This window comes from Diplotaxodon limnothrissa, linkage group LG12 (genome assembly GCF_057381915.1).
Source record: "Diplotaxodon limnothrissa isolate DT_005_m linkage group LG12, D_limnothrissa_male_GT1.1, whole genome shotgun sequence".
Lineage (NCBI taxonomy): Eukaryota > Metazoa > Chordata > Actinopteri > Cichliformes > Cichlidae > Diplotaxodon > Diplotaxodon limnothrissa.
In genome coordinates, this window is record NC_140607.1 from 35,843,550 (window position 1) to 35,867,997 (window position 24,448).

Below are 24,448 nucleotides of genomic sequence, written 5' to 3' on the forward strand. Positions count from 1 at the left end.
AAGTGCAGCAGGATCTCCCAAAAGGCGCCAAGATTAACAGAACAATGAGCATCTGGTGGTGTTTTATCTGATGGTATCTGGGTTGTGTCTGGCTGACACAGTGGTGGGTACCTTAAAGTTATTTGTCTGTGATGAGATAACGATGTATAGTGGAAACAATGAGGCAGAGTGGGGAGTTATGTGATGGTGAGGACAGCAGTAAAAGAGGCGGACAAAGAAGTATCACTAACAATTTATCATTTTAATTCTGTTTGCAGATATTACAATTTGATGCGCCATAAAAAAAACATTAGGTGATCTTTAGTATTTGCACGACTAAGTACTACTATATTAAAGAAATGAACTTCTGCAAACCCAATTCCAGAAAAGTCAGGATGCCACATAAAATGTATCAAAACAGAAGGATCGCAAATCTCATAAAGCCACATTATATTAACAGTAAAATCTCAGAGATACATCTCAAAGAAGTTGGGATGAACAAAACAAGTCAATGGAAAAGGAAGCAGCGCTATAAAATAACAGCTGGAGGAACATTTTGCTTCCAATAAAAGCATCTTAGACAGACTGAATTTCTCAGAGGAGGTTCACCAATCTGCAAAACAATGTGTCTACAAATTGTGGAACAATTTCAGAGTAATGTGAAAATGCAAAAACATTGAATATCTCATCATCTGCAGTACATGATGTGATCGAAAGATTCAGAGTATCTGGAAAAATCTCTGTGTGGAAGGGACATGGATGACCGTGATCGTTGGCCCTGAAGCAGCATTGTGTTAAAAAACAGGCGTGTTTCTGTCACGCCATCAGTGTAAACACAGTTTACTGTGCCATCCACGCATGATCCAGAAACACTGATGTCTTCTGTGGGCCAAAGCTCAGTTAAAATGGCCAGAAACTGTTCTGTAGTCAGGATCCAAATCTGACCTCATGTCCTCTGAACTAAAGAGAGGGACCATCCAACTTGTTATCAGCGCTCACTTTGTCAGCCTGCATCTCTGATGGTATGGGGGTGTATTAGCAGCACGCATATCTGGAAAGCCACCATCACTGGTGAATGGTGTATAAAGGTTTTAGAACATCATATATACACATATAACATCCAGTCAATGCTGTCTTCAGGGAAGGCCTTCCATATTTCAGCCTGACAATGCTAAACCGACATACTTCCTCATTAGCGTCATCTCTTTATGTTTATATTCTCAGATCCTCTGGGTTTTAGAGTAGCTGGTCCCTGCACATGGTTGTCAAGTCTCTGTGTTAGAAGTTTTCCTGTTTTGGGTTTCCTGCTTTATTTTTCTAGTCTCTTAGTTTTAGTTTCAGTGTCTTGTCATCATTGATTTGTTCAGCTGAAGTCTGAAGAAATCACTTGGATGAGTGACGAAATGAAACTGAAAACGCTACGTCCAGATGAACAGAATCAACTATTTGGGATTTACTTACCTGGATGATTGAGCATGCATCAAGACTGCTCAGCTGTGTCTCATTTTCCATTAGCCCTCAATGTCTGTGTTTACGCCTCGCTTTTCCTTTGGTCTTTGTTGCACTGTACTGTAGTCTTCTGTTGCTTTTCCAGCCTTTGTTTGTAATCACACTTGTGGATGCTTTGCTTTGGCATTTTCATACTTTGTGTAAAGGTAAAGGTATGTTCTTACTCTTCTTTGATATCTGTCAGCTTAAACAAGCAATATCTTTTCAATGTTCACGTGCGAATAAAATATGGGTTTGTGAAATTTTTGAAACATTAAATTCTGTTTTTATAAAGCATCACAACTTTAGAGTAGAAACAGCAAAGTTAAGCTCTTTTATGCTTGTGAAAGAGTTTATAAGTATTTCAATCTGCAGCAGCACAGATGGGAAAAACAGTAAAATATAAGTAAAAGCAAAACCACAAGCCCAGTGTGGGTGTGCGTACTCAACTGCGTAATTCAAAACTCCCAAGTTGCCTGATTGCGTCAAAAACTGCTTCTACTGGACGTGACCTCAATTTTAAACCAAGTAGGGGAAAAAAGACTCTTCTGCCTCTTTTTCTATTCATGTGGCTAAAACAAGATTTTTTCCTTCCCCTGCAGGCATGTTTTATTTTACTCACAGTTTCCATGGTTTTCTAAACACACGTATTCATAGGCTTTTCTTTCTTTAGATTTCTGTTTTTCATCGATTTATTTTCTGTGCATGAACATAGTACATGTTTGGATGTGTATTGTTTTTTTTTTTATAAAGATGATACTGCCCTGTCAGTCAAGCCCTGAGGAAAAACGCAGTTTACCTTCAGTTTAAAATCAACACAAGTGAACTGATGGAAAACGCTGCACCCTAATGAGTCACCAGATTTGCATTTCTCCTGCATATTTCCACACATTGCCCTGGATCTTTATTTCATTTGCATTTTGGTCATGTTCAGTGAGGTATATGCGATGCTGTTTGGAACTAAACAGCTAAAAAAAGAAATCAAAGATCTCAAGAGGAAGAAAAAGTGAGAAACTACAAAATAGGCGCCCACTTATGCTAATGCATTTCTAACCACACTGGTTCGGTTGTTATTACACTGCTGCATTACAAGTGGGAGGATTTAAGTTATGTATTTTCACACATTAACATTATTTCTCGGAAAGCTTCATGTTTTAAACATACTAAACGAACGAATCTCTGGTTCAGTTTCATGATGAGGTTTTACACTGAGGTAATATTTAGATTGTCAGATCTATCCAATACATTTGTCAAAGTATAATAAACCAAACGGCAGCCTCTGGCTTTGTTCGTTTGTTTTTCCCCAAAGCCTTTTAGTGAGCACAGACAACTGAGAAACTGATGTCAGCTTGTAGTCAGTTTTAGTCAGCTGTTGGTCACTCTTAATCCTTTTATTTTGTTCATCTTATTCATTGCATTATTATTGTCTATTTTACTCATGTTTTAATATTTAATATATATACTGATTTATTTTTATCGTCTTTTTCATTTATGTATTCATTTTATTGTTATTTATATTTGTTTCCTTGTCTGCTTAATGTATGGTTTTTAACTGCTATCTCTGTTTTATTATTGGAAAGCACTTTGGTCAACTTTGCTGTTTTTAAAGTGCTATATAAATAAAGTTGGATTGGATTGATGTCCCACACAGATATAATGCCTGTCCCACATATAGTTTGTTCAGACCTGCTTACCCTACACTTATCATCTGCTATATCTAGAGGGGTTAAGGTTTAGGCAAGCCTGTGGTTATCTGGTTTAAGTTTTTTTGGTTAGAGTTCTTCACCAACTTTGCTCAGCAAAACAAATCTTCATAGTTCATGCAGGTTTTCCGAGAGTGTGAGCCTAGGCTCTGAAAAATGTTTGTCCTGTCCACGTCTGACAGCTTTTTGATCTTCTTACTTATTTCTGAATAGCTGCCTTTAACTCAGAAAGTCCGATTACTGCCTACAGCGCAGCGTTTCCTCTGACAGGTACTTACACTCCATTCTTCTAAACCTGGCATCTGCCCAGGTGAGTCATACTATATTTCTGAAGCAGGTCCGATATTAACCAAGTGTAAGAAGGAAAAGAAGAGAAAAACGAACTTCCCCACCGTCATCGCACATTCACACCTTTCATATCACGTCACTTTACAACAAAACACGGATCAGCATTTTCCCCTGCCAAAACTCTCCGGGCGATCCAGTTCTCAGCGCTGAACAAATGGCTTTGTGGCAGAGATAAGATAACTCAGGCGTCAGGGATTATTGACTGTGCAGCCTATAACTGAATATAAAACTAAAATGGTATTGATTTGGGCCCTTAGAGTCCCTCTTTATGGCACAGTTACCATTTTTGAAGCACATGAAAAGGGATTCTAGAGTTATAAATGCCCTGCACACAATCAGGATGGTGGTATTCTCCTGTGTGCTGGATTTATACGAGACATTATCCTATATCATGCTTTCTTTCTCTGCTTCCCCTGCGATACATGAAATAGAAACTTATTTAATGAGAGTCATACAAGAAAATCAAGACACTAATGTGCCTCGGTGGAAGTAAATGAAATGTATTTCTTAGGGAGTCTGAGAGTGGGGATGGCGCCAGAGCTGACGGAAGAGCATACGCATGACATCATCTTTATTGGAAGTTACAGGTGTAATAAAAGCAGATGTAGAAGCTGTATGGTCCTGTGAGGCTGATCTCACCTCCACTAGCCCTCCTGTTGTGTGCACTCCCACCCCTTACTTCAGTGTTCCGGTCACAATTGGCCAGTCAGTTTTAACAGCTCTTAAATTAACATAAGAAACATTTTTCACCACCAAATTCAGTTCAGTGGGTAGTTCAATCGTTCAGTGGGCCATTCAGTGGGTCAGAGGCCGGGGGGGTAACAAAGAGATGTAACAAAGTTGAACGAAACAGGTGCTCATCACTTTTATATGTTCAAGTGCATAGTGTGGAGGATGTCATAAGGCCTTGAGGCAATCCAATGTAAAACACAATGTTTATGAGTTTTTAAATTTGTAAATCGATCAGATTTGACCCAAACACAACAGGAAGACATGGATTTAAACATGCAGCTATTAAAGAAGCCCTACTTCCTTCTTTCCTCTGAAGTTGTGGTTAGCTCAGTCCCCTGAAAACAGTCCCTGTTTGACACCTCAGAATTATGGTGGGGAGTAGTCTTTTACCTAGAGCTGTGCGATATGACCAAAATCTCATCTCCCGATATAAGACATCTATCATCCCGATAACGATATAAATCACAAAAATGTAACATTTTCTGTAAATTCTGTTAATCTCGGGCAGCTCGACTTGCATTAAGTGTTTAAACTTGGCGCTGTGTACCTGGAGTCGAGATTTTTAACCGATGCATGAAACGATACATTTTTAGACACAAGTTGTAACAGCCGCCGTTTTCTTTGTGAGTATTTATTACGCGGCGTGCTGCGGGGAAAAGCCTGTTCTAACGTTTGCATCTAAGGTTTATTTTCCAGCACCTGACGCCTCTTTTTTGCTTCTCATCCGTAAACACTCTGCACACTCTTTCACGGGATTTAATTTATTTTGAAAAGTCTCAACAGGATCGTGAGCTTTACTGTGAAAGGTTAATATGCAAAACAAAGAAGCGGACGGCGGAGCCACGCCATTGTTTTACCGTCGTGGTTGCTAACGACAATGCGTATAAACAGGCGCTTGTCCGTCCGTAATGTGGTTATATTAAATATAAGAGAAAGAGAGAACTTTAACAAATTAATATAGCCACTACAGCGACCATCAAAACGATGACAAAATATTGCCGTAAACAGTTTATTTTGCAACATCACGAAACAAAAGATAGCGTAAAATAAAACGATAGATGTTTTTATATCATCATCCGATATATATCATTATATCGAACAGCCCTACTTTTAACTGCTTTTGAAATACTTCTTGGTGTACATTATTGTGACAATTAGCTGAAATAGCCTGTTTTAAATCAGTGGTTAACCAGAAAGAAAGAACCCATTACAGCTACCCATTACCTGACAGTTTTCCCAACAATATTAAATTCTCATATTAGTTTCAGTTAGTCCTGAAACATAGTGGATGTTGGACTCTACCAGGGCCGCCCTCTGTCACCAATTTTGTGGATATAATCACTTTTGTACTTGGTCTCAATATCTTTATGGTGAGAATTATCTAGTAAGGGGAGGTTGGAGCAGGAGATTGACAGATGGATTGGTGTAGTGTCGACAGTCAGGCTGATGCTGTGCTGACCTGTTGTGGTAAAAACAAAAAGAGTGAAGGCAAAACTGTTGATTTGCAGGTTCATCTAAACCCTCGCCACAAGATGGACGGACTACCTAAACTATGGTATGGTTTCATGAGCTGGGAAGATCCTTCAGATGCTCCAGTGTTCCTGTTGTAGCTGCTTCACAAAGCAGAAGACAAACATTTGCTGATGCTGCTGAGAGCCACTGAACAACGTTTGAAAGGAAGTGAGAGGAGCTGGAAATCTGGATATTTTTAGATCTAAATTAAATTAATATAATTTAATAATTTCTATACTTTATTTCTATCATTCTTTCGTTCAGTTTTCCTGTTTTAATATAATCAATATGTCATTTTAATGTTATTTTTATGTTTTTATGTTTCCTGAAAGCAAGTTCTGTTTTATTATTTTAACTACCTATTTTTTATTGTTAAATAGTTTTTTGCTGTGCACAGACTCCGATCAATTTTACTTTTGTCCGTTGCTTGAAAAGCATTTTTAATTCCATCTGATTTGTCTGAAAAGTGCTAAAGACATAAAAAACAAAACACGAGACTAAAACACTAAATCAGGGACCACTAGGGGGACGTAAGGAAGATGGCAGCATAAACCTGCAGCTCCCGGTCAAAACTCGAAAGAGAACCAGAATTCGAATATTTCCACCGCTAAACCGTGTAATAAATGCCATGGAAGGTGGAAGAAGGTCGAAAAGACAAGGAAACATTAAGGATTTTGTGAAACAAGTGGAGCTGGTAAGAGGGGGCAACGCAGACATGTCCGAGAACAGCGTGCAAGGCGAGCAGATGGAAGGAGATGTAGCTAGCCACCCTCACGCAGACTTCCAGGACATCATTAAGGAAATTCACTCACTTAAAGCAGAGTTTAAAACCGAGTTTGCCACGTTTAAGAAAGACATCACACAAGAAATGAAGGACGAATTCGACAGCTTCAAGAAAGACATTAATACAAAGCTGGCAGAAACTGCGAACGAGCTAGCTAGCCATGAGACCAGACTCGAAGAAGCTGAGAAAAGACTGGAAGAGATGGAAAGGTGGAATTTGGCCGCAAAAGACGCTCTAATCCAGTCGCTTCAGCAACAACGGAATATTCAGACGAAACTGGCTGACTTGGAAGGCCGTAGCCGACGGAACAACATTCGCATTTTTGGCCTAAAAGAGGGCTCTGAAGGAAACTCTGTGCTGCAGTGTGTGGAGGACTTGTTGAGAGCTGAGCTTTCGCTCCCGCCGGATTCTGCTCTAAATATTCAGCGGGCGCACAGAGCTCTGGTGCCAAAACCCGGACCAGAAAAACCTCCGCGATCGGTGGTGGTTAATTTTCTTCAGTTCTCAACCAAGGAGATGGTGCTGAAGGCAGCGTGGAAGAAAAAGGTTGTACATCAGGATAAGCAGCTTTTCTTTGATCATGACTACGCTGCCGACGTGGTTCAAAAGAGGAAGGAATACGCTGGAATTAAGAAAGCCTTAAAAGAGAGAGGAATTCGCTTCCAGACGCCTCTGACCAGAATCAGGATTCACTGGGAGAGCGGCGCCAGGACATATGACAGTGGCCAGGCGGCGGCGGAGGAGCTAAGGAGGAGAGGAATACAGGTGGAGGTGCCGCAGCGGAGCGGGGAAAGCACGATGCTGGAGGAGCGACTGCAAAATGCATTGGGATGGCAGCGATCTAACACCGAGAACTTATAAGTGAGGATACAAACATTTGAATCCGGTGGAAATGACTGAACAGTAGAACTCTGAAACTAAAGGTTCATTACTCTGTTACTTTTCAAGGCAAGGTAGACCGGAAAGTGGTAGGTTTTCTTTTCTTTTTTTTTCTTTTTTCTTAAGGAACCTATGTTGGATCTCACGGGGGCCCCTAATCTGAAAGGGATATACCCCACGAACCACAGGGACGCTGTGGGTAAGAAATACGTATTTTCAGTTTCTCTTAAGTTTCTTGTTATCTTGTTCCAAGTTCTTAGAGTTAGTGTGGGATGCTATGATAGTGATAAGCCAAAAATAAAGCAAAACTTAACAGTGAAAAGATGAGGAATATAACGCTGGTGTCAATGAATGTCAATGGGATGAATAACCCAATTAAAAGAAGCAAAGTGATACTCAAAATGAGAAAGCTTAATGCCAATGTAATATATCTACAGGAAACACATTTGTCGCAGGAAGAGCATGATAAATTGAAGAAATTTGGGTACAGAAATTCTTACTATAGTACTTGCAAGAAAAGTCGTAAAAGGGGGGTAGCAATACTTATTAAAAATTCAGTTAATTTTGAATGTTCTAAAGAAATTCAGGACAGTGAGGGGAGATACATTATTGTAAGAGGTAAACTAGAAGGGGAGGCGGTGACACTAATCAATCTCTATATTCCCCCTGAGAGCAACCAACAAAATGTGAAGACTCTACTTACTACAGTCATGTCAGAATCTGAAGGGACTGTGCTGTGTGCAGGAGACTTTAATGTGGTATTCGACCATAGAATTGATACAACAAGCACAAATAGAAGCAAAAATAGCCTGGCGAGAATGGTTAATACATTTATGAAGGAGCATGGAATGGTAGATGTATGGAGGGAACACCACCCACTGGATAAGGAGTATACACACTACTCAAAGACTCACAACACTTACTCAAGAATTGACTATGTCTTAATGAACAGATGGGATCTACACAGAGTAACTGAATGCACAATTGGAGTGGCAGATATTGCTGATCACTGTGCCATTCATTTAAAGCTAAATCTAAATAGTAGGCGTAGAAATACCTGTTGGAGGTTAAATCTGAGCTGTCTGAATAATAAAGAAACGAAAGACCAAATCAAGAAAGATATAAAGCAATACATAGAGGAAAACTCCACTGAAGAAATTAGCCCAACGGTGTTTTGGGATGCATTCAAAGCTGTGCTCAGAAGGAAGCTTATTGCTATAACTTCAAAACAACACCAAATGAGGAAGGCCCTGTACCTAAGCCAGGTGGAGGAATTGAAAAACACAGAAATATTATACCGAACAACTCGGAATGTTCAGCTCCAAGACAGAATTAAAACACTAAAAAAGGAAATTGACAATATATTGACTGAAGAAGTGGAAAAAAAACTTAGATTTTTGAAACAGGATTATTATGAGAATGGCCCAAAGGAAGCTAGACTGATAGCACGGCGTCTTAGACAGCAGCAAGCTGTTAATACGATTCACAAGATTAGAGACCCATCTACAAATAACTTGCAGTATACCCAGGAAGCAATAGAAGAAACATTTAAGAAATATTACGAAAACTTGTATAAACAACCATGTTCCTCAAATAAAGATAAGAAAACTGCTTTTCTTAACTTCCTAGACTTACCACGTATTGGTAAGCAGCAAAACAGCAAACTGACTGCCCCCATCAGTCATGAAGAAATATCTAGAGCAATTTCCAGTCTGAAAGCTAATAAATCACCGGGGGCCGATGGGTTCCCCTCAGAGTGGTACAAGAACTTTAAGGAGGAGTTGATACCAATGCTTCAATCATCATTCAATCATACCCTTGCGGAGGGTGTAACACCTCCCTCATGGAGAGAGGCGATTATCTCAGTAATCCCTAAAGAGGGAAAAGACACCGAATATTGTAACAACTACAGACCCATATCGGTTCTTAATGTGGACTACAAAATATACACATCTATAATCGCTAAGCGATATGGAGCAATTATGACAGACTTAATTAATGAAGACCAAACTGGCTTTATCTCAGGACGTAGAACTCAAGATAGTATAAGAAGGACCCTCCAAATAGTTAACTCGATACAAACAAAAAAGGGCAGTGCGGCCCTAGTAAGCCTGGATGCAGAGAAGGCTTTCGACAGTGTAGATTGGAACTTCCTATATGCCGTGCTTGAAAGGTTTGGTTTTAATGACGGTGCTGTGATGTGTATCAAATCTATTTACCAATCTCCTACAGCTCGAATTAGAATCAATGGCAGCCTAACGGAGCAAATCTCTCTCGAGAGGGGTACCCGTCAGGGTTGTTGCCTCTCACCTCTTCTCTTCACTCTATATATTGAACCCCTGGCACAGGCCATCCGACAAAGTGAGGAGGTGAGAGGAATAAGTATTAAAGGGGAAGACCACATCATCAGCTTATTTGCAGATGATATCATACTCTACCTAGAAAATCCAAACCAAACTTTAATTCCAATGTTTAATGTAATTAATATCTTTGCTGAACATTCGGGGTACAAAATTAATGTGACCAAAACTCAGATACTGGCTTTCAACTATTTGCCATCTGAAGAGGTTAAAAATAAGTTTAGACTGAACTGGACTGCAAAACAAATGAAATACTTGGGTGTAACCGTGACTAAACAATTGAGTGACCTTTTTAAAACAAATTATGATAGGCTGACCACTCAGATTAAACACGATCTAAACCGATGGTCAACTCTTACACTAGACTTTAGTGCAAGAATCACAACAATAAAAATGAGTGTCCTCCCACGGTTATTGTACCTTTTCCAATCTCTGCCAGTTAAGATCCCAGTGGAAAAATTCAAGGACTGGGATAGGCTCATCTCTAGATTTGTATGGAATGGTAAAAGGCCTAGAATAAAATACACAACATTACAACTATCTAGGAAGCAAGGTGGTGTGGGACTCCCTAATCTAAAAGATTACTATCATGCGGCCCAAACCAGACCGGCGATAAAGTGGTGTGATCAGAACTTTAATGCTAAATGGAAAGATATTGAAATAAAAGTACGGGATGTCCCAGTCCAGACTTTTCTTGGAAATGAGCAACTTAAGAAAACCTTACAGCATTTCCTTGATCCTATAACATCCCACACTCTAGAGATATGGTTTGGCCTAGTTAAACAAAGTAAGTTGGAAAGGGAGGTTAAGATGTTAAACTGGGCTGCCTATGTTGTTGGTGATATACTAGGTGCTCACGACCCAGGATTCAGGAAGTGGGAACAAAAAGGAATAACAGCGATTTGTACAGTAATGAAAGATGGCCATTTGATGAGTTTCCAAGATTTAAAAGATCGGTATAGTCTAGAGAAAACCGATTTTTACCGGTACCTGCAACTCAGAGACTACTTTTCAAAGGAAATACGAAGTTCGCGTACGTCTTATGGCATCCTGAATTGTATAATTAAATCATACAGGGGCCTCCAATTCAAGGAGATTTCTGTACTATATAAAAATCTAAGAGAGAACACGGCAACATCAACTGAATACATAAAAAAGAAATGGGAGCAGGAAATAAAAACTGATATCTCAACTGAGGAATGGTTAGATATGTGTGAAACCCAGAACACAACGACTAACTCAAGATGCTGGAGAGAATTTGGGTGGAAACACCTTACTCGATTCTTTATTACACCAAAAATCAAAAGTAAACAGACTCAAGACAGTTTGCCATGCTGGAGAAGATGTGGTAACATGGAAGCACATCATACGCACGTGTTTTGGGAGTGCCTGAAACTGCATAATTTTTGGAAGAACGTGAGTCTTGTAATAGGCAATATCTTGGGCTACCAATTACCACACAATTTTAAAACTGTATATCTTGGGAATATTAGAGAGTATGTTCTGTACGACGACTTGTATTTGACAAAAATCCTATTGATAGCTGCAAAGAAAGCTATAACAAGAAACTGGTACAAACTGGATCCGCCTTCATCAAAAGACTGGTTAAATATTGTTGGAGAAATCTATGCAATGGAAAAAATGACTTACATTCTCAGATTAAAGGAAGATATTTTCGTTGCTAAGTGGGAGAAGTGGACATTGTATGGCACCAAGGAAAATTAATGAACGAACAAAACATTTAAGGTCTATGACTCTGTATATCTATTGATGCATGCCTGTATAAAAGTACATATATAAGCTGGAGTATGTATGCTGCTGAGCAAAGGCAGGCATGCATACGGTAGTTGATTAGAACTGGCACCCACACCTTTTGTTCGCTTTAGTTCTGTTTTGTTTTGACTGTGTGCTTGCATGGTTATTTCTCCTGTAATGCAAAACATGTCTATGTTTAAACTGTGACAAAACTATCAATAAAAATTACAGTGTCAAAAAAAAAACAAAAAAACACTAAATCAGGAAACAATTCAGCGTCATTTTGTAATGACACTCACAGTAATTATAGTATTTATGCATCAAATGCAGTGCATTCAATTCGCCTGAGCTGCAATTATCTGTGAGTACTTCCGTGGAGCAAAATGTAAAAAAAAAATTAAAAAAAATAACACAATAAAGTAATAACCCTTTTCACAATGCCGTGTCAATTGACTTCCACATTTAGCAATTTAATTACAAGCCAATGCTTTTATTCAACCTGTAAAATAACTATGATTCCCTGAGGGTCTAATTATGATGTAAGGTCATCTATTTAATGTTTTCTAATGCAGATATTCAAAAAGACCTCTGTAAGTTCACATGTTGCTTCCTACAATCACACCTCGACTGTTTGCACTGCTAAAAATCAAGTACACAGTACTCAGTCCTGTCTATTTTCTCCATTTTCTCCGATTAACTGGTTTCAAGGTAAAAAAGTAACCAATACGTGAAATGAGAAAGTGCTACATGGCAAATGATAATAAAAAAACAAACCAGTTGTGCATTCAAAGCTGGGAAAAAAGTTATATTTCAACTAAACTGAGCAACACAATCAGCAGTAACCCATTTTAAACCGCTCGTATTCCTGCTGGCCTTCAGCATCAGCACTTGACAGATGCTTGAAAAGAGACATTCGCAGCATCTGTCGCCGTAGGCGCCAACGTTTCTTAAATGCGTTTCCATGGACGGATTTTATTCTCAGTTGACCACGCAGAAAAGAAAAGAAAAAAAAAAAGAACACGATCCCATGTCTTTCATTTCATTGTTGGCATGCTGTGTTTCTATGGTGATGCATTCATGTGTGCAGGCCTATTTTAAACCTCACATGTTCGGCTCCAGCACAATCATGATGCAAAAAAACTCTCGCAGCTGTAAGTTTTGAGTGAAAGCGTTCCACAAACACTCCTTTATTTGAAACTCAGATCTTTCTTCATCACTGGCTCAGAAGCTGATTGTCTTTACTTTAAAAGTCAAGCTTTAAAAAAAAAGAAAGAGAGAGAAGAGAAGAGGGCAAGAGAGCAAGAGGTATCAGGCTGGCCAGAGTGAAAGTACCGTTGGGAACTCTCATAGAGAGGAACTACAACAAGCCCTTTGCAAGAATTTGGCCGATTCCATCTGTTTATTATCTTTACGATAAAACAGAGACTGAAGTAAAAGTCTACGGAGCTCCAGATTGTTGCAGAGTTCATTAATCTTTATACTAAAATGTTGAGATGAAGAACCAACAGTCTTTCAGGAGATCTATTGTGATCATTTGCAACTTTGTATATTTCATTCTTAGACTGTATTTGCCTTCTTCAGTGGTTCACAGGTCAAGTTAAACATAATTTTGTAGCTTTACATCAAATTTCTTCTGACTGGCTGCTCCTTGCAAACTGAAGGTTTGAACAGCAGGTGCCTAGATCTAAGTGTGAACCTGTGTTCCTGAGAGGACCATATTAGGATATCCTCTCTCTAATAACAGTAACACTTCTTACAGTGTGCAGCTGTACTGCAGATTTAGGTCACTTTCAGAAAACCAAACCCACATGCTCTTAATCTCTACACACACCTGACTCATCACTATCTCCCATCATGCACCTGAGGCCACTGGCATAAGTGGGAAATACAGACCTGTATCTTAGCACCCATCTTGGCTGAGTCACTTTTGCCAGAGTCTGAGTCGCACACATGGAAACGTTAAAGCAGTAACTGAAACAAGTAACTGAAAGAAAGAGCTGAGTAACAAGTAACTGAATACTGGTCAATTAAAAGGAGTTAAACTGGGAGAAACACGTAATTTTTACAGGTACAACCTGTTGGTCTGTATCTCCAGCAGATGCGAACATTTCTGCAAAAACATCACAAATAACTTGCAAAATCTGGCAAATCTAGAAGGAACAGCTGCATATGTATGGGACTGGACTCTCTGTGCTTTTGAATACTGATGAAAGGAGAGTCCCTCAAGATCCAACACAGACCAGGAGAAACAGAGTGTGACAGAGAGAGACGGACAGCAGGAGAATAAAAGGAGGCATCTCCGTCTGATGGCTGCTCTCGTGTGAACTCACAACTGAGAGGAAAAGCCTCAATTGCCCAAAGGAGTTGTGTAACAGTGATGGTAGCGCAGGATGGACCGAGGTAATCTGAGGCTCCGTGTGTGCGTGTGAGAAAGAGAAGAAATAATGTAGAAATGTTTTTTGGAAGCTATGAGTATAAGAATTAGAGCTCGTAGGGGCAGGTTGTGTGTATGTACGTGTGTGTGTGTGTGTGTGTGTGTGTGTGTGTGTGTATGTGTGTCCTGACTATGCAGAAATGATGACCCCGGTATTTCTGTGGCCCAGAAGTGCCAAAAGGCATCTTTTATTAACTAGAGTTTGGCTGAGCTTGACCCATTTGAGATTAGGTTGTGTGTGTCTCTGTTTCACCGTGTTTATTTTCTTGTGTGTTTGCGTACATGTGTGTGTGGACATGAGCCAGCCGTGCATGTCCGCACACGTGCACGTACGAGTGGGGCTAAATCTTGTTGCCGTTTTACATCTCCAAACAATGCGCGTCATCAAAAACTGTAATTAAAAGTCGATTTTTTTTCCCCCTCAGATTTTGTTTACCCTTCCACTATCTCCTCCATGCTGACTTCTCATCTTGTAAATATGCCTGTTTATAATCTATAGCCTGCAGCCCAGATAGGTAAAAACTCATTTCATTAACAAGGAAGAAGGAGGACAACATCAGAGGACACACACACACAAACTAATCTTACATTTTCTATTTATCTTCTGTCACTTTGCCTGCCAAAGACAAGCAGCGTATTTTGGGGACAATGAAGGAGACGAGTGGGGAGGAAGTGAAGCGTAAGCTGGTGTTTATGAGAAAAGATCTCATGAAAATTCACCGTTATCTCCATGGATTTTTCTCTGAAACCGGGAGCCACAAACTTTTATCCAGTAACTTGTAGGAGGGGAAGGGTCTAGTTAGGAATGTGTTTTTCTCTACTTTAAATTCCTATTTTAACTCACTTTATTCTGCAGATTTAGGTTATGGCCACCATTATTTTTTTATTTTGATTTATTTGTTACACATTGGTGTAAAAATGTGTCTCTAAAAACTCAGCTTGTTTTCATTCCTATCAGATTTTGCTGTTTTGTCAAAGCCAATTACACCTCACAGTGCTTTGGCCTCAGTGCAGTGATGCATCAGGAATGATAATAGTGGATTCACACAGAATTCCTCAAATACACCTGCTTGTAAGGACCATTCACTATTACAGTTTATACTGAACTTTGTTCACTGAGCAATTTTTAAAAACCATTTTATGACCAAGCATTATGTTTCAATGTGGAGAGTTAACATTGTGAAAGGCACGCATTATAACCTACACTACAGCCGTTTCCTCCATCTGTGCAGCAAAAGATTATTAGTTCCATTTGTCACAGTTTCTTTTGATAAATGGGGATGAAAATGTATGCAAAAATATATTATATGCATGATAACCGTCAGCTCAGTGAAAACAAGCTACCATATAAAAGCCTTTTTATTGCATTTGTGGTTTATTTCGAGACAGCTGATTGGCTAACTAGAGCAGCTGCTATAATTCACATTATCGAATTAATCCTGCAGATTTTTCAGTTTCAGTCTGTCAGTAGGTTTGATTATTTGATGCCGGGGAGTTAATCAGCAACAAAAATCAGTTGTGATGCACTTACTGGTATTTTTATTTGTCTATAGGTTTGATGAATTTAATGCCAACATTTAGAGAACTGGAAATAAGGGAAAGTCTATTATAAGTGTCTTTTTATTCATACTAAAGGTCTCTTTGAACATCAGAGGTTTTCAGCACACTCAATAGATGTTATTAGCTGCAGTCAGTCCCTTGCTATCACTGCAGCCTCAAACTAACAGGGTCTGTAGGTTTTCCTTTGTAACCAGTGATAACACAGATCTGTGCGAAGGAGTCGAACTTGAAAACTAACCGTGCACTACTCAGTGAGTGGGTGTCCTCACACACACAATTAGGATAATATTAACTGAGCTGACAACAACAAGATTGTCCCATTTTCACCTAATGTAACTTTTGTGATTTGATCAGACTGATGAAATCTAATTATTGGATCCTTAAGTGGATGGTATGTGAGTGAAACCTCCACCATGCCTCCATCCACTTTATGCTTATACTTAGTAGAGAGTCGATAGAGGATACTGCTTACAGGTGATATGTATAAAAATGATAACAACTGATGTAAGAATTTCAATAGGGTGTTTAGATCTGAAATAAGTGTTCTGGGAAAAAAAGGACAAAACCTGCTTTATGTCCAACTGTTCCCGTGGATATTGAAGATAAATTATCTAGAAGCCTGCAGAGTGAAATACAGTACAAGTACTTCATCGAGGAGTTTTCGGTGGCTACCCAAAAACTCAGTATGGAAAAATGAGATTTCATTTACTCAGAATAATGGACATTTTTCTTCAGCTAAATAGTTGTAATTAACGTTAAAAAGCACAGATTTCTGCCCAGTAATACAACACAGACCTATCGCCCTGACTGTATGTACTCACGAGTGTAGTCGCCCTGCTAAAGGCTTAAGCTAAGCCAGGAAAAACCCTGAAGTAGAAAGTGAAACCAACTCTAAGAGCATCTATTTTACAAAGATGACTGGCATTTCTGATGAATAATGCAGATTACTGGAGCTTCAGACACGCAGGAATTGGTATGTCTCTATGTGTGATCATGCAAAGCTAAGCGGGCAGAGCAAGGGACTCTCCCTGCCAAGGTTGGTAGTTCTACTCCCATGGGTGCCACTCGGAGTGAAAAAACAGCGTGTTTGATGAAAGCTTTGCGCAAATGGCATATAAATGAGCATTAAACCATCCGTACTCTCTCTCACACACATTTACACACAGTCTGACTTACTGACGCACTCTCCAGAGATAGCATTAAGGAAATGCCCCTCTTGGCAGTTTGCCCTGCAGTGGCCACTCTGCAGGGACACCAGCGGGGGGCAGGCGATGCAGTCGGCCTGGGAGGGACCGGAGCAGGTCTGGCAGGAGGGATGGCACGCTGAGAGAGAGGGGGACAAAGACAGGTGATGACATACTACATATGCGCATGGAAACTCACAACACCACAGTTCAACTGGACTGCTTGGACGTGTTAGTGCTGTTGGAACACTCCGGTGGTCACTAAAAACAATGAAGTCTTTGGTTTGGAGTCTTCCTGCATACTGCATAGTGTTCATTTCTTATGTTACGATGCCATGCAGAGCAGGGACATAACTACTTTGTGACTGACAGGTCGCTGCCAGGCTCGGCTCAGCAGGCAATATCCTCATTTTTTCACTCAGTCAGACCGGCCACGAGGTACAGGGTGTGTATCCTTGATATACAGTTTGTAGGTTGTTCATTAGCCACTCTTTAATTTTGCCTCATGCATGGTGCAGGGTGGATGGTGTACAGCAGGTTTGTCAGAGCTTAATTTCTTGTTGGCTTTTAACAAACAGCTGGCTTCAGGAGATGGAGACAGAGCTGATGGAATAAAGCACTGCAGAGTTGATGCTAATGCTTTCTGGCTTTGTCGTTATGAGCCACAACTTTCACATTACATGTCATTTGGTGCATTTAAGCAACACACAGCGTTTTTATTGCCTCACATTAAAAGTCACCAACGCCACTTGTATTCTCATCTACACTGAAACACAATTCTTCTTCTGGGTACTTTCTAATGAGCCAGTCAGTACTGAAGGAGCTAAGGCCAAGTCAGCAAGCAGAGCCCATTTATTGTGTAATCCAAGACGATGTGAGTTCATCGCTCTTCTTAACTGTCTTGGTATCCATCTTCATCGGTCAATTACTGAAGCCAGGTTTAAATATGTGATCCACTGAGGTCTTCAAAAAGTTTTTTTCTTGTTGTTTTTTTTCAAGATAAACAATAAAATTTAGCACATTTAAAAAAGACCAAAGAATAAAGCTGGTAAATGGAAGATAGGAAGGGTCATCTTGTTTCAAATGAGGTCAGAGTCAATACACCGAGCTGAGGTAATGAGTTGGAGATTAGAGCAAATGGGTTTTCATTAAGTAGGCGAGTCACAGAGGGGCGGGGGATAGATGGGGAGAAGAGCCCAGCTAAGGTTAACATGTGTTCACTAAGAGCCACACTGAGGAATGAGAGTCATTTAATGGGTCAGATATATAAAGTTTGGACAAACATAGTAATAAATTCTGATTACCGCTCTGCAAGACAGCTACATGCATCCAAATCACAGTTACCTGTAGCACTCGCATACATTTCACAGCTAGGATATTTATAGGATACTTACAGGATATTTACCAAAACCAAATAAATCTGTGTATGTAAGATGAAAATGATGAATTTTTTATTTTATTCTTTCACATGTCTGTAAGTCTTGCCAGTTCGGCTTTACAGGCAAAACCATCACAACTTATTAGCTGTATAAATCTTTGATCCTGTGCTTCGGTGGTGCTGTGGCTTAGTTGGTTAAAGCACCTGTCTAGTAAACAGGAGATCTTGGGTTTGAATCCTAGCAGTGCCTTTGGGGCAGGGATAGCTCAGTAGGTGAAATTGTCACCCCATGATCGGAAGGTCGGGGGTTCGAATCCACTGAACGGGTACCCCTGAGCAAGGTACCGTCCCTACACACTGCTCCCCGGTGTGCCTGCTTAGTGGCTGCCCACTGCTTCACTGAGTGAATGGGTCAAATGCAAAGAGAGTAATTTTTTTTGGGTCATACTGAATAAAACACTAGTTATTAGCCTTGTGTTGATGTGGTCCTGAGAACCAGCACCCATCTCTTTTCTCAGTCTCGGGTTTTAAACACCGGCAAATAAGGGAAATCATGAAACAGGTGAGTGAATCAAGAATAAAGGCCTAGAACAAAGACGGATTTGCCACACGTTTGCCATTGTTTCACTTCCTTTTTTAAGGAGCAGTTAACCTCGAGACCATTTTTGCAAAGTAAAGACTTTTTTTTGTGTGTTTTACTGTTAAGGTTAGAATCTAGGCTAAGCAATACTATGACACTGAGTGTGACTCAATAGTACAAAAGCAGATATGTGTGTGTGTATGTGCTCTCACCTTGGCATTGGTTGTCCTGAATAAGGAAGCCTTGTGGGCATGTGGGGACACAGCGGCCCTCGTACAGGCTGGACGGGGAGGGACAGGACGTACAGTTGTCTGCAGATGGCCCAGCACACTGCCAGCAGGAGGGATGACACTCTGAAGAGGACACAAAGAGCAGCGACATGGTCACCATGAAAAAAAGAAGTATAAAGGAGAAAGAGAGGAGGCGGCTCAATCCCCAGCTGTGCCTTCTTCACTATAGCACAGCCACAACAGAAAAATGAAAAGATGAGTGGATGGCACTTTTGTTCTAGAAATGGGTTTTGGGAGTTGAATTAAAAGGAGATGGACCAACTTTTGAGATTTTGCTATTGTCACAATAACTAAATCTCAAGAAAAACTTTATCACAAGCTGGAGCCAAACAGTATCCAAGGAACGACTGGAGTTCCTTATGTAAACTTCTGGGACTAACTTTATAAATTGCCCAGCTTACAGTTTTCAACCGATCCTCTCTGCTAACATCGCAAAGCAGTTTTTGCTAAATTCGTACAGTAGCTACGTTACAGTGAAGCGTTACGTCAGCTTGCTGGATGAATATAGTTGGTATCTGCTGTTGTATGCTTCTTAACCTTCAAGTCAAGTCAAGTTTAAAAACCCCAACTTAGTTTATACAAGCTGTTCTAGCAGGCATATTATTACAGTTTTAAACTACATACCCTATGTACCGAACTGCAACATCACAGTACTGTACAGGATATGTAGGCAAAAGAGTCCTGAAGGCAGATCACTAAGTTCTGCTGATAATTTTAAAACTAAAAGAAAAGAAAATACATGAACCAGAAAACTTTACAAGTGTCTTCAAATGACACAGATAGTAATTTGAAGTACTAAACCAGGTTGAGGGAAGTGCATTTGTTTGTACACAGTTTATATACAGCCACTTATTTAGGAGTCATGCATTAATGCAACTTAAAACTGAGTCCTGTTTCTTAAATGCTCATCCTTCTCAGGGTCACGTAGAACTGAAGCATGCTGACAAAGAGGCAAGAGTCAGGGTACACTAAGACAGAGACTAAGACAGAGACTCCTATTCCTGTAAAGTTATACAGTAAAAAAGAAACACAGCCCATTTGACTATGTCTGAACTGAATTCAATTTCCACCACTGTTCCTGCTATTTTACTGCCACTTTACTGTACCTTGGTCCTTCCCTGCTGGCATGCAGTAATCTGATTCTCAGGAGCTTTTAGTCAGCTCCGTCAGCCAGAAGTAATGTAACACTCAGATAAGGCCAGCAGCCAGATTCCCCAATCAGAAGTTACGCATTAACACCAGAGTCAGTGCCAGCCCAGAGAGCCTCCTCCAAGGCAGACACACGCCAACCAAGATGCAAATCTATAACATGCTCCACTGTTTAATTTGGACTGCTGAGATCAAAACAAACCTTCCACACGGATCATTGTAAAACACATCAGAAGATTTTAAACTGCATAAATTATAGGTGAACTTTTTAAAGCCGTCACGGTATCTCGGCTTCTAAACGAAGGACTAATTAATGAGAACTACAACTAAGAAACTGCTGATGAACAGAAAAGGATCAGCAGATGATCCTGCACAGAAAAGACATCTGTGAGAGCTGCTCATAGGTTACATTTTAAATTATTATTGTTCATTGCAGTTTGTCACTGATGGCTGGTTACTGGTGCAAATTCCAGGTTTGTGTTGCTTAGCAACCCTCTAATTATTTACTATCCTGTCATCTGTCAATTAACCGTATCCTATAGTCTGATGAATGGTCACTTCCATTGCTTGCCTTACATTTAAGCCCTGTTTAACTGAGGATTTCACACTGCCTTTTTCACAGAGACAGCAGTAATTTCACCTGCAGTCACTGAATTGCTAGCCTCTGGTCGCCAAATCACTGCTAGTGGCTTCCTGTGTAGACACAACTTTAGTTAAGCTGTGATAGGCCCAGGCTACTGGGTGATCGCCATGATGATGATGCCATGATTATTTCTTCTCCACTTCCCTCTTTTCACTCTTCTCTGGTCATGGAACATAGATGCCCCTCTCCTGAGCCCGGTTCTGCAGGTTTCTGTTCTTTCCCATCATTATCAAGTGCTGCCCACAAGGAACTGTCATGGTTATTGGGTTTCTCTCTTCAATATTGTTGCACCCTGAGGTGACTGCTGCAATCAACTGGTGTATTTTATATTAAATTAAACTGGGTAGAATTTAATGATTTTATGGACTTAAATAACACTAAGAACAAATAGTTGGAAGACTTGTTGGATCCACTTTGCTTATTTGTTTTATTTATAGATCTTTTTTTACTGCATACAGTAGGGCAGAGCTTAAAAAAGTACATTTTAGAAGCCTAAAAGTTACGGCAAAATAAATGACACTAAACTCAGCAAAGGGAAATTTTGGAACTGATCAGAAGTTAAGGGAAAACTAGATATTTTTTACGAATAAAGACAAATAAGACAATCCATGATAAACTTTCTTCTAAAAAAAACTAAAAAAACTACCACTAATACTACTTCTAATAAGACATTTTTGGGCCTCTGCTGGTGAGCAGCCTCATTTGATTTGACCAAAAGTGCTGCCTAATGCAATTTTACATTGCTAAATGTAGCTCCATATGCAGATTACCCTGCTTTTCTATATATATGCACTTCCTAGTTTATTTAGCCTTCACTTACATGCCCCCACACTGATCACCCAAAACAGCAGCTGCCCTGAAACAGGCATTTTGTGCAGCCTTTGATGTCTGCTTTGGCACCATGAAGACAAATAGCTGAGCAATGCTATCAGCTCTGGCAGCTGAGAGGGGTTCATGCTGCTGGCGGGGGTTCGAATGAAAGACAAAAGGCCTGTCATCAACTGGCTAGCAGCACCAGGTGTGTGCGTGCGTGCCTGTGTGTGTGTGTGTGTGTATGCACTACCGGTCTTGTTTTTTTTAGTATATTTACACTGGACTGTGTGTGTTTATAATTACTCCTCTTTGGATTCTTTCAGAGGGCTGTCAGCTGCATCCGGGTCTTGTGTACACACTGCATGACAGCACTGGCAGGTAGCTCTACCTGAGCCAACACTACTGCGTGTGTGTGTGTGTGTGTGTGTGTGTGTGTGTGTGTGTGTGTGCGCGCACGCGCAAAAACATTTACCCTGTGGGACCATCTCAGTGTCAGAGCAAGGACTTTTAAAGTCACACGGTTGTCAGCCGAAACTGTCAGTCTGACATCCCATCATCGCCCACCGTCTCCCTGCCGCCTACCCGTAATCCCTCTTGTTCTTCCTCGTCAACTATGGCAGCTTAATTGGTAGAAGAGATGAGACGACATCCAATATGTTTATGATCGAGTTTACCACCCACAAATGCGCTTATTCATCCAACAACATGCAAAAACACATGACAAATAAATAAATAAATAAATCAAAATCAGCTCATCTTGCCAATCACAAGCTACCCAGAAATCTTCACATCAACGGTCCAAAAACAAACGCAGACTCAGAGGCGTATTAAGCAGGCCTGCTGTCAAACTTATGTCATTAATACGGGGAGTGAATAAGAGTGATAGGACGCCTCTCGCTCTTTTATTGCAGCTTGGATATCTAATTTGTTCCAGGAAGGAGAGCGCATATTGATTCCTGTAGTAGCCGAATTCATGTGCGCAGGCGTTCTCATCACACATTATCTGGTGCACGAGCTCAGAGAATCACATTCATTACTTTGTTTTGTGCTGATAGGGTCATAATTCGAGGTGGGCGCAGTCGATGAGATTGTGATTTAGTTTGGGGGTGTGAGCGCTCCTTAATGCTTTCCATAAATGATTCTCCTGGTACAGTACAGAGCTTATCATTTCATAAGTGCGGCAGCATGTGCCGCAGAAACACAGGTGGATGGTTATATCTCATTCCTCGGAAGTGTCTAAGGTGTCACTCATATTGATTCCGCTGCGTTATGGGATGCTCGAAATCAGCCCATTTCTATGAGGAGCAATTTGGAGGAAATGGCAACAACAACTGCTGCAAGAGCCGAGTTACAAATACATCAGGGAAAAAATTATAGGAAACTGTGCTCCTGAACAGGTTTCATTGATATGAATGACATGTAAGCTGTTTAATCCGCCCAATTAAAGTGCAGAAAATGATTATTTGTTAAGCTGGTTATGTCAAACATCAGGTTTCCATCAATCAAATTTTCCCCCTCGCAGTTTTCATTCTGGTCATGTGCTGCAGAGTTGCAGTGGAGGATAGCTGTGATCATTGGGGCCAATAATCACCCTATAAGAAAAAATTCAGAAGCCTATCTGTGCGTTTATGTCTTTGCATACCTAAATGACTCTGGTAGAATGCCTAACACTTGCAGTTAGGTTCCCAAAGAGAGCTGGGAACCATGGGGAGTATGTATTAGGACTGGAATAATGTGCTTTTACACTAGTTGGCGTCAGATGTTGCCTGTGTCTTTTGGCTCTGGTGCCTTGATGCACCAGCGGAAACGTGTCATTATTGGTTATGGTTGAACATGTTTCGACAGCAAAGCCTACACAGAGCTACAGCTACGTCGTGGTCTGGAGTAATGAGGTGACAAACACCTTTAATCTTAATGATGGAAAGTAGCCCCGAGCTGAATATCATATGTCATAAAAACACATCTCAGAATTTCAGTCCAGCCTTGTAGCGCAGTCCAAATAGAAAACATTAGCATACATATGACCATCTGCCAATTTTTTCAGCTGCATATCTTGCAGCTTAATGGTATTTCAATCAATAACTGCGACAGTTAAAGTCAAACACGGTCAAAGTTATTCCAGCACATGTTAGGCGCGCGCTAACTCTCCTCGTGTGTCACGGTGTGCTGCGCCTCAACCTGCGCATCGAGCAGCGTTAAGCCTCCTACACACAAACTGTCTCTGTCTGCACTGAATGGAGAACGTGGGGATTTACAACCTGGAATTTACTCTCAGACGTCTGATGGCTCCTTTAAGGACAGTAGCTACGGGGGAGGTCTGGTTATCTGTCAGAGCGCCACACTCACACATACTCACACACACACAGAAACTTGTACAACAGCATGTATTGTTCCCAGCCGTACAACTGAACCCACTGACACTCCACTGAGGGAAACCTTTGTTAGTGAGAATGGAGGCAGAGAGGAGCGACTCCTTTACATATTACTGTGAATAGAGCTTAAATGACGTGCCATTTATTGAATTGAAATTCAGCTAAATTTGTGTTCATCTGACAAAAGGAGGCTTAGTATGAACCTGGCACCCACACAATAGACACAATAACTCTGCTGACTTCAAATTCAGGTTTTCTGTATAACAAGAAAAACTGTCATTTTCTCATATAAGATAAGATAAGATAGAACTTTATTAATCCCTCGGGTGGGTTCCTCTGGGAAATTCGACTTCCAAAAAAAAGCACAGCAACGACCAAAGTTACAGTTACAGAATTGTTATTTTTATATATATATATATATATATATATATATATATATATATATATATATATATATATATATATATATATATACACACACATACATATATATATACATACACAC

At 40.3% G+C, this 24,448-nt stretch overlaps 1 protein-coding gene and 1 non-coding gene across 2 annotated transcripts in view; one reads left to right on the forward strand and one right to left on the reverse strand.

Moving 5' to 3' along the window:
* The window catches only part of fras1 (Fraser extracellular matrix complex subunit 1), a 302,138-nt gene that overhangs the window by 115,545 nt on the left and 162,145 nt on the right, over nucleotides 1-24,448 (reverse strand). The window contains exons 18-19 of the mRNA XM_085367553.1: nucleotides 18,889-19,029; nucleotides 16,711-16,857 (exon numbers count right to left, since the gene is read on the reverse strand). Of these exons, the coding sequence (XP_085223679.1) occupies nucleotides 16,711-16,857; nucleotides 18,889-19,029 (288 nt within the window). The remainder of the gene's footprint in view (nucleotides 1-16,710; nucleotides 16,858-18,888; nucleotides 19,030-24,448) is intronic.
* trnat-agu (transfer RNA threonine (anticodon AGU)) lies at nucleotides 18,273-18,346 on the forward strand. The gene has a single exon. It is a non-coding gene; the product is annotated as a tRNA-Thr (tRNA).